Raw genomic sequence first — 10,912 nt, 5'->3', positions numbered from 1 at the left:
ACGCACAGCACCGCACCGACAACTCCGGGATAAATTTACCAGGCCTGGAGCCAATCGTGTGTGCAACTGGGGTTAAAGCCAAATATGTTCACTTGAGCTTCCTCTAAAGCTCCCTGTGTAAGCCGTCGCTGCTCCTCACGGCATCCCAGCTGGTCCGCTTCTACCTCTTTTCTCCCCATGTCATCGCTTGTCTTCTTCCCCACCCCAGATCACAGAGATAGAGTAAGGAAGGACTCCTCGTCCATGTGCTTCCCTCTCTCTTGTCATTTTCAGATTTTTTTTTTTTTTTTTAAGCCACACCCCTGCAGAGAGAGAGAGAGAGAGAGGGAGAGAGAGGGAGAGAGAGAGAGAGAGGGAGGGAGAGAGAGAGAGATCTATGACCATCTCCCGGGTGTTTAAAAAACTAACTCAGGACAATAGCAGCGAATGAGCGCTTAATTAAATTAATTAGTCCTTCTTGTCAATCTCGGATTAATGGCCAATAGCGACGGTGCTGCTTAATGTTTTTTTTTTTTTTTTTTTTTTTGTTTTTTTTACTCCTCTTCTCTCTCTCGCTCCCATATCAGTGAAGGGGAAGGGGGGCTCATCCCGGCATCCTGAGGGGAGGTAATTTGCACGGATCAAGGGGGCAAGGCGCCGCAAAGTATAAATACTGTGACTTCAATAGAGGATCACCAGCAGGTTCCCAACTCCGCTAGCAAAGGAGGAGGAATTGGCTGAGAAGATATATCGTTATATATTTTTTACCTTCTTTCCAGAGTTGGCAGCATCACCTCGTATCATTTTCAAGGGGTCGACTTTAAAACGAGCCACACCACTGATGTCTTAAGCTGTCGTGGAGCAAAGGGAGAGAGTGTGAGAGTGTGTGTGGTGTGTGGTGATTTTTTTTTTTTTTTTTTTTTTTTTTTTTTTTTTAAAAAGAGGAGAGAAAACAGTGATGGAAGAGCTCACCGCTTTCGTGTCTAAGTCTTTCGATCAGAAAGTGAAGGAGAAGAAGGAAGTGATAACCTACAGGGAGGTGTTGGAGACCGGTTCGACGCGAGCAGGGAGCAGGGAGTCTTTATCCGCGGAGCCCGGGAGCCGAGAGGAGGCGGCCGCAGTCACCCGAAACGTTGCGCTCTCGCCGGGCAGGGAAACGGACATGCTCGGCCCGGAAAGAATCAGGGACGCCGGGAGCCCCAAACTCATTGACGGTAGGGCTGCATGATGTGCACGGATGTTAGAGGACTTGTGGACCTAGTAGCCTAGAGGAGGAATTTAAGTCTAAAGAGTAATCGAACATCATGTACTGAGCGTAGCCGCGCTTTTATTTGCGAAACAGACTTAAAACATCTTCATTTGAAGTCATGATTGTGGCCCAAGCGGACGCTGCGGATATTGAGCAGCAAAGTAGTGTCACTGTCGGTGCAAGTTACAGGACGACCGCGCTCTGTGAGAGCGGGGGGGGGGGGGGGGGGGGGGGGGGGTCGTGAGAAACTGGTGCTTTCTGCAACTATCGTGTCGCCTGTTTTTGATCATGTTAGTAGAGTTAGCCTTGTGCAACGCCAAAAATCGCCCTCCTTGCAGACTGTTTACCGGACATTACAGCTCGTAGTATTGTCCATTTTAATCAGAACCTTGCAGCTTAGCAATGTCATCCTGCGGTGCGTTTCGAAAGTTTCAATTCGTAAGTTCCAGTGCACCAGAGAAGGCCTATACCCCAGAACTAGAGTATGATAAACAAGGCCTCCTGTGGCAAACTATAATAACTATCCTTCCGCAGGATGACTGGACCTAAGCCCCAATGTCTTGCATTTTTATATCCTAAGTTTATAAATCCACAGAGATGCGTTGTGGCAATAGAGGAGAACGCTGCAGTTGACCTAACATCATATTGATCAGAAGCCTTGTATGTATAGTTCATCTTTATTTACCATAGTTATTATATTCCTTATATTGATTGCCAGTTATCTCAGGATTCTCCATATAGCCATCTTTTATATATAGGCTGATAGCAACGTTTAAACGAAGAGAGGGCTATGATACACCTGACACGCAGATTACTGCACATGAAAGGTGTCTATCAGGTCCTTTCATTTCAGCCGGTGTACACAGACGTCTGTCTTCAGGTGTGAAAGCACATCAGGTGCCAGAGCCTAGTAGATGGCCTGAACACAAATCTGATCATCTCATATTACAAATATCAAACGGTAACGGTGGGTGGGACATTTTTTTTGTGCGTGTTGCCTTTAATAATTCATTGTTTTTATAATTGTATAGCGTAAAGCAAAAATAATAATAATAATAATAATAATAAAACAGAGGAAGAAAAAAATAAAGGTTGAAGACAGCATAAAATAATAGGAAATAGTAAATATTTACTTGAATATCAAGAACTGCTTTTGTGTTTAGTGCATTAAAACAAACCAGCAACATTTAAAGGAAAGCGCAGTAGCCGCTCCATGTGTCCTGTGCAGCCTGCTCACTGTCTGTTACGAGACCTGGACAAGATGTGACAACGCACAGGACAAGATATCTCAGAGTTGGGTGGCTTGTAAAAATGACATCTGCTCGTCATGGGCCGCATGGTTAAAAGCGGAGCTGCGACAAGCATGTATCAGACATCCAACAGTGGGCACCGCGCTGCATATTTATAAGCAGTTAATAATTAAAGAGCTTTATGTAGCTCTACAAAACATCCGAGGTCTGATAGCTCTGTGATATTCGAGGGCTGGGAGGGCATGTCTCTCTCTCTCTCTCTCTCTCTCTCTCTTTGTGTTTTACTTCCTTTATTCTTTTTTCTTTCTTTCTTTCCTTAGCAGCAGTAAATGACTGTGATCAAGGCTTTATCTCAGTATGTGTTGGTCGATAAAAAAAATTCTCGCTCTTTTGTGTTGGCTTCAACTATTTAATAGCTAGAGTCACTGTAGTAGTGCATGTTTTTTTTTTTTGTTTGTTTTGTTTTTATTCTACCCTTTTTTGAAGTACAGAGATTTCACACCGAGTTTGGTTAATTAAAAAAAAAAACAAAACAATATCACGTTTTAAGCCGAATCAAACCGATGTAAGTTCTGTGCTTTGTATGAGAACGAAGTCTATTTTTTTAAGAATAAAAGCATTTACGAACATGTCATAAATATGTGACGATGAGGGCCAACGATGACCACAGGCTGTAGGTGAGAGTCCAGCCGCATGATGTTGATGTCCCCCTCTCCTCGCAGGCACCACAGATGTGAAGGAAAGGAAAGAGGACTCGAAGCCCATAGAGGACGAGACACAGACTAAAATCAAACAGAGGAGAAGTCGGACTAACTTCACGTTAGAGCAGCTCAACGAGCTGGAGCGGCTCTTCGACGAGACCCACTACCCGGACGCCTTCATGCGGGAGGAGCTCAGCCAGCGACTGGGACTGTCGGAGGCCCGAGTACAGGTATGGCGAGCCAATTCTGGACTGTCCATACCAAAATGTAACAAATAATAATTAAAATACGGGAAATGTATTATTATTATTATTATTATTATTATTATTATTATAGTTGTTGTTATTAATTAGGCTATTATTATTATGAAGAAAGCATTTTCAAAGACAGTGACCCCATTAAAGTACAAAATAAACCCCCCATACCCTGAAACATAATCAGAAATGTATTATTATTATTATCATCATCAACATTGTCAGCATCATGGCTGTGTGAGTGGGTGTTTCCTGTTTCCCTGACCCAAATGCTTAAATCTAAATTAAATAATAATAATAATAATAAAACGACGACAACAACATCAACAACATCAACAACAGTAAAAAAAAAAAAAAAAAAAAAAAAAAAAAAGCTCCCATACTCTCTTTCTCCAGGAGGGCCTGGTGTCCCGCATAAACACGATCTGAGGATGATAACATTGTTATTTTATGGAGGTTTCTCATGTAGAAGACAAACGTACACAGACACACACTTGCTACACCACAGCGCAGGCCTGAATCTGTGAAACTGTTCACTGGTGTTCAGTTGGCACAAGATTTTTTTTTTTTTTTTTTAAATAAGGACGAAACCAGGCGGTAGTTCCATCAAAATATTATTATTACTTTCTGATCAGATTGTTTTTCTCTCAGCATGTTTCGACTATTTAATTTTTGTTAATGATTTCAATCAGGCCCTGCTTGTATCACGAGAGTCATTTTAAGTGTTATTGTCCAAATCCACCGAAACAAATAAGCCTACAAATATTTGCCTTCAGTTTCTGGGTGTATGTTACCAAGGCCCTGTTTGTCAGAGCTGCTGTTCTTTTTCATGGGGACACACCATCTGCGCAGAAACCCAGTAAGGCTTCAGCCAGTCAGGGGAGGGGAGGGTTGGGGAGTAAGGGGGGGGCTCAGACATGTCTTGTGTAACGGGATCGGGGGTGGGGGGGCAGGCAAACTAACATATAGACAACTCTTCTCATCTGATTTATCAAAAAAGCTTATAATGTCTTATTCCAGACTCTTTTTTTTTTTAAATCCCATATGCCCCGGCTCAGAGGAGAACTGAGCATTTGTCTCCATACTGAATATGGCGGTCATTCTGGGACAAAAAAAAAAAAAAAAAAAATCATAAAAATGGGCCCGAAAGATCCCCATCCCAAACCAACCCTCCACTCCCCCCCCCCCAACAAAAGTTAAAGCCAGCTTTTTGCAGGGCTCTCCCGGCCTGAACTGGAATCTCACCAATAAGGCGTATTGTGTCCCGAACAAGGAGCACAGCTCGGGGATTTGCATAAATTATGTATTATTTTCTACCCAAATCAAGAACAGCGCTCCCTCCCTCTCTCTTTTCTCTCTGTTACAATATCTTTTTTTAGTTTAATAGACCACACATTTATTGAGATTTTATTTATTTATTTTTTTTTAATTCTGACTTAATCAATATCAGCAGCGCATTTGCTTTTTATCATCGCAATAAATTATACCTGAAGCGTGCACAAAAGGACTTCCGATTGACATACACTGTGGCCAATACATGAAGCCATCTGACAGCCAAATCGATATGATATTTCAATCATGCTCTCAGTGCCTGTATATGGACTTGATGTCGGGGAGACTGCAGACTGACATGTTGTATTGTGGACTAATTTAGCCCGAGCTTTGTGTAGGAGATTCAAAGCAGATTATCATAGTAATAAATCGTTTAATCTGTGTTCCAAGGCTTTTCTCTGAAATTGCTTGTCGATTTCAACAGAAGGAAAAGAGAAGTGAGCTGTCTTTGAAGCGTTTTTTTTTTTTTTTTTTTTTGTGCAAGTACGTGTTATGGCGGTGATTAGACAAAACTGCGAGGCATTTTAAGCGTTTCTCTGACACGGATTTTCTGCAGATAAGGGTAATTAATTTCAACGGTCATTTAATGAGAGGGAGATGCTCTCAGATCGCCTTGCTCTGATGTCCAAAACCGTAGCATCGCTGCTATCCGATATCTGAGGGTCCATTCAACTCTTCGGGGACACGAATCTATAGAAAGATGAAACCATCGCTGACAAGGTTATTTGTTATAGTCCTGCACATTCCCAACACGGCTCTTTCTGTTCTCCTGATGCGACTTTTAATTTTCGAGAAATGTGCTAATACTTTCCATTCTTTGCTCCACTGTTTCTCCGCTTCCTGCCTCCAACCCCTCACTCTGCCTCGCAGTAGACTAAATGCAATAATTAAAATCTGGGGTTAAGCAGTGGCATTAATATTTCAGTGCTCCCCGGGGATATTGTTTTTCTGCGGTTGTTGTCACTTTGAACGGAATTACACATGGCCTCACAAGCAGCTGCCAATCAGTAGGTCTCTAATTAATTTCTGTCCCTGCAGGTTTGGTTCCAGAATAGAAGAGCCAAATGCAGAAAGCAGGAGAACCAGCTACATAAAGGTACGCTTTTTATCCTGCATGCTCACGCAAAGACAAAACTACAGGCTTATTTCTATTCCATTCTATTCTATTCTATTCTCTTCTATTCTATTCTATTCTATTACAAGGCAACTACATGCTCAAATGCGTGTAACATCCTTCATCTTTACCCACTGCTACTATTCGACTGGAGGTCTCACTTCCAGTTAATTATGCCATCAGAAGCAGTGTGATTTCTTTAGTGAGTTTTAATCTTGGACGTTATTAAAGTTTACTCCGCCATTCAGCTCGCTGCCCGTTATTAAGTCCCACCGCTCACTCCTTGTGGTTTTGAATGTGCTCCTCACAATGAGGCTATCATCTTTGTGTTTTTGCAGGAGTCCTGATTGGAGCAGCGAATCAGTTTGAGGCTTGTCGTGTAGCGCCATATGTCAACGTGGGGGCTTTGCGGATGCCATTCCAGCAGGCAAGTTACTTTGAAGCGTCTAGCCTTAAAAACCAGACCCATCCCCGGACTGCTGTCTTGGCACAGGCTCTGCTCAAGCGCTATGCAAAGACTCCAGTTCCAGTGAAGGGGGTCACTAGACTCTTATTACCACACTGACAAAAACACTGTGCCAGTTCCGTCTGTTGTTTAAGGACCATTTATACGAGATAGTCTGTGGCCTAAACAAGGCCAGGATATCACTGTCAGCGAACGAAAACCAGGCTTTAGATCTGTTGGGTCCAGTGAAGGCACATCCATGAGATGGGTGACTTGTTTTTGATATACTGAACTGTGCAATCTGTACATGGGGCACTGTGCGGTGGTGAGGTCGGTCAGATTAATACAATTCTGTACATTATTTGTGGCCAGTTACATTTCAGTGAAATGCAGGGCTCAGTTTCAGCACCACTGCCTGGTGTGAGTTTATTGTAGGCAAAGGCCCAAGATTCCCAAAGGCAATGAAAGTTTTGAATTGAGATTAGATTTCATGCTTACTGATGTACGTTCAAACAAAAGCTCAAATTTGACCTTTGATTCAGAACCGCTGCACAAGTAGCCAACACAGTCCCAGCGACAGCGCTCAGCGCCCTGGACGATGGCCTCTTTAACCCCCGGGTCACCGCCCTGCCTCACCAGGAGCGCAGCCACACTTCATATAGCCGAATCACACCCTGCACCAGTCACAACTAAATGAGCCTCCAGACAACCCGCTGCAAAGTTAACGCATGTTCTCCCCCCCCCCCCCCCCCCCCCCCCCCCCCCCTTCTCTCCCCACCCGTGCGCCCCGTCCCGTAGGATAGTCATTGCAACGTGCCGCCCTTCTCCTTTCAGGTGCAGGCGCAGCTGCAGCTGGACAGCGCCGTGGCCCACGCACAGCACCACCTGCACTCTCACCTGGCGGCGCATGCGCCCTACATGATGTTCCCCGCGCCGCCCTTCGGGTTGCCCCTGGCGACGCTCGCCGCCGACTCTGCGTCCGCCGCCTCCGTCGTGGCCGCCGCCGCCGCCGCCAAGAACACCAGCAAGAACTCCAGCATCGCCGACCTGCGGCTGAAGGCCAAGAAGCACACGGCCGCGCTGGGACTGTGACGCCAGGGAGACGCGCGGACGCGAGGCGCGCACACGCTCTCCGGCGCGTCCTCGCCACTGAGGGACGCTGAACATGAACGCTTGCGAAGTGAGAGAACCCGGGGACAAAGTGAGACAAAAACCGTATCCGTGGACGATATTTATGTTTTGTTTTTCCAATGAAGGACGACGAGTATAACTATTAAAAAAAAAAAAAATTATATAGGCTATTTATGAGATAAAGGAAAAGACGGTGGAGAAAGAGACAGTGACGTGATAGCCTACACAGACATGATTTTTGGACGGCAAAAGGAAAAAAAAAAACAAAACAAAACAAAACAACAACAACAAAAAAAAAACAAAAAAAAAAAAAACAGAGAAAAGCCAGGCCAGGCAGGGTCTTTCCCTGCAGCCACATAGCTGAGGACGGCGGCGGGACACCCTGAGGAGGAAGAGCAGGAGGAGGAGGAGGAGGAGGATGCAGCTGGGACGGTCCACACTTTGCCAAACAAGGCGATCCCACCATTCTGCAGTTGTTTTGTTCTGTTTTAATATTATATTATTATTGCTATGGTTTCATTTTGAACCTATATAGAGGCTGGCCTCGTTATATTTCAAAAACCACTTTCTCTGTGAAAGGACAGAGCGGGAATTCTTTGACAAAACAGAGACAAAATAGACAATATTCGAGGTGTTTCTCCCTCTTCTGTTTCTTGTCCAAATTCAAAATGCCTCAGCAGTGTTTGCATGAGTTTGTCTTCACGGATGACGTGATGTGAGCCACCCCCCCCCCCCCCCCCTCTCTCTCTCTTCTCTCCCCTCTCTCTCCCCTTCCCTCCCCTCTCTGAGGAAGGGCAACTCTCACTTGAATGTTTGGCCTGTATTTGACCTTGTTTGGACCTCCTCTGGTAAAGGTAAAACTATGGCAACACACCAGAAATGTGAGATTATAATATATGTGTAGGCTATATGCTGAACTCGTTAGGATCTGCCAGATCCAGTGTCCATTATTTACAAGGTGGTGATCTGTCCCCTTTTAAAGGAGGGCGTTACGTCATGAATACCATCTTGCCACAGTAAGCAAACGAACAAACGACAGTAATACGAGGACTGCGAACCGGTACGGGCAGGTGTAAAATATGTTTATACACAAGAAACATGCATTATTTTTATTATTTAGTGGCTTTATGAATGCCTTGTGGGGAAGTTGTTCATTTTGTATTTTACTTTATTTCCGTGTATTAAAAATCACGTGCTTTCTGTATGTAATTTTGATGTTTTTATAACAGTGAAAGTGAACTTGCCTGAGGCACGGGTTTCTAAAAAAAAAAAAAAAAGAAAAAAGAAAAGATATTCATGAAATTGTTTTAATTTTTTCCATCACATGTGAAACGTGAATCCACCGAAACAAAAATGTTTTTCGTTCCTATAATAAATTAACTAAAGTTTCTTTAATGAGTTGACATTATTTTTACAATTTGAATTGGCATATATTATTATTATTATTGTTATTATTATTTCTTCTGCCGGTAAACCTTTGAGGGCAATAGATTTTTAACAATTCATGCTTGTAGCTATAGGTCTTTTGATAACGTCACAGCTGTGACAGGCCCGTTTAGTCAGGAACATGCCTGTCTATTGCTGCTCCCAAGCCAAACCGATGCATTATTCATAGTTTGGTTATGGAGCGTTTGGAGTGGAGGGCTGGTAATTTCCAGTACATGCTGGAAAAACAGGCAGATAAAGAAAAAAAAAAAAAAGGCCGGGGCCGTTCAGTGACTCAAAGTTTTGCAGCAACGAAGCACTTGAGAAGCACACACTTTTTTTTTTTTCTGACAGGCTCATTTGAAACGACTGTGTTGGACTCCTGATGGACACACGAACAACCCCCAACGGCCTGATAATTATATAAAACAAAGATGCGCCTTTAATGTAACGATATCCACTGTTTGTTTGTCGGTATCAGCTTGCACACAACAGCCTAACTGCCTACATTATAAATCAATTAGCCTCAATCGACAATACATTTAACAAATGACAAAACTTGCGGTTTTTAATAACAGCAACGTTTAAGATATTGTCAGTAATTATGATTTAAAAAAAAAAAACAACTTTTGAACATCTTGATGTGAAGTAATATAGATTAATGGTATTCAGTGTAATTGCAGTTGTGAATACTCATTCGTCGTCTTGGCCCTCTGCCCATCTCGAGATGCAAATGTTGCCTGTTTATGTGTTATGACCTAAAGTTGGGTATTCTGCATGGAAATATATAGGCAGCTCACAAAGTAGGCCTAAAACAGAGCCAAGGTTTTTGTGAAAAAAAAAAAAATTATTAACGCCTGCCTCACTTGACTTACAAATTTGCCTGATTCATTTCCTGACATCTTAACCGCCTCTTATTGAACATTTCATAAACACCTGACACGGGAGCCTGTAATTATAGGAATCCAGATCGCATTACCCTTCCGATATTTCCACACAAAACACAATGTCTTTAGCTATTAATTAATACTGATCTCACCGAGTCTGCACTAGTTTGTGTATCTCGCCGTGTGGGGCAGGATTTAGACGCCAAAACTATTGAATTATTGATTCTGAGCCTCGCCAGTAATGGAGGAGACGGAACTGGGAAACTGCTGAGTCGGGAGCGCGCACTGCTGCCCTGCGATGGAATAGAAACACTGGGGTCGGAGGCGCGCATGCCCTGCGACTGTCCCCTTTATGTTAGTCTTCATAGTGTTTGTGTGACCGGTTGTTTTTACTTGTAGTGACCAAGAGGTGAGGTTGAGCTCATTAAAGTGGTTATGTCACATTAATGATATTGTTCAGGCATGATTTACTACATATTCAGTTGGCCGATTTCATGAAGAAAAGTTTGGCCTGAGGCATCTCATTTTGTCTGAAGGCATGAAAAATCCTCCTTTGGAATGAAAAACAGTGATTTAATAGGTATTAGTGATATGAGATTAAAAATGCCATAAACTACATGTGTCAAAATACTCATTATTGAGTACACCACAAGGACATTCCTGTACAGTTTAATGAAAACTACAACAGTGAATTTGTGAAGGCATAATTAATTTCCAGCAATATTTAGAATCACCTGAAGGACTTGTCAGCCGGAATGGAGTCAGTGCATTTATACTCATCCTCCCTACACCTCTTCACCATTTAAGCCAAAAGTCTGAGTTCCTGTGTGAACTGTGAGTCTGCAGCTCTGATGTGGTCAGGCAGCTATCAGCATGTCCTGAGGTGTAGTGCCGGAGTGGAGAGGGGCTCTGCTCTGAGGGGCCCAGGAGACAATGAGACGGGGACACACAAGTGTTCTCCTGATTAGACATGGAGACGACCAGCGCTCTCGCCCTCCTCTCAACACACTCTTAAGACACACACACACACACACACACACACACCTACACACACACACCCACACAGCCAGCCGGGAGCCAGCCACGCAGGCTCTCCCTGGCTTCTTCCCACTGTCTTTCCCCCTCGCTCCTTCCCTGCTTTCCTC

General features: G+C 43.6%; 1 protein-coding gene across 1 annotated transcript; it reads left to right on the top strand.

Annotated features, from left to right (window-relative positions):
• Window positions 1-595: 595 nt before the first annotated feature.
• shox2 (shox homeobox 2) lies at window positions 596-8,845 on the top strand. Its single transcript, XM_071497161.1, has 5 exons — window positions 596-1,193; window positions 3,201-3,409; window positions 5,804-5,861; window positions 6,218-6,306; window positions 7,159-8,845. Exons 1-5 carry the CDS (start codon window positions 938-940, stop codon window positions 7,414-7,416), a joined length of 870 nt encoding a protein of 289 aa, XP_071353262.1. The 5' UTR covers window positions 596-937; the 3' UTR covers window positions 7,417-8,845.
• The last annotated feature ends 2,067 nt before the right edge of the window (window positions 8,846-10,912 follow it).

The sequence above is a fragment of the Trachinotus anak genome, unplaced genomic scaffold (assembly GCF_046630095.1).
Source record: "Trachinotus anak isolate AG129_WGS33_773 ecotype Australia unplaced genomic scaffold, CSIRO_AGI_Tana_v1 ptg000014l, whole genome shotgun sequence".
Classification (NCBI taxonomy): Eukaryota; Metazoa; Chordata; class Actinopteri; order Carangiformes; family Carangidae; genus Trachinotus; species Trachinotus anak.
This window is presented reverse-complemented; position numbering and strand designations above follow the sequence as displayed.

What these genes read in the sequence shown, in the direction of transcription:
- shox2 (XM_071497161.1), top strand. Translation starts at nt 938, where the DNA reads ATGGAAGAGCTCACCGCTTTCGTGTCTAAGTCTTTCGATCAGAAAGTG. An exon ending in GAGCCCCAAACTCATTGACG is followed by an intron (nt 1,194 to 3,200) that starts GTAGGGCTGCAT and finishes CTCTCCTCGCAG; the next exon opens with GCACCACAGATGTGAAGGAA. An exon ending in TGCGGATGCCATTCCAGCAG is followed by an intron (nt 6,307 to 7,158) that starts GCAAGTTACTTT and finishes TTCTCCTTTCAG; the next exon opens with GTGCAGGCGCAGCTGCAGCT.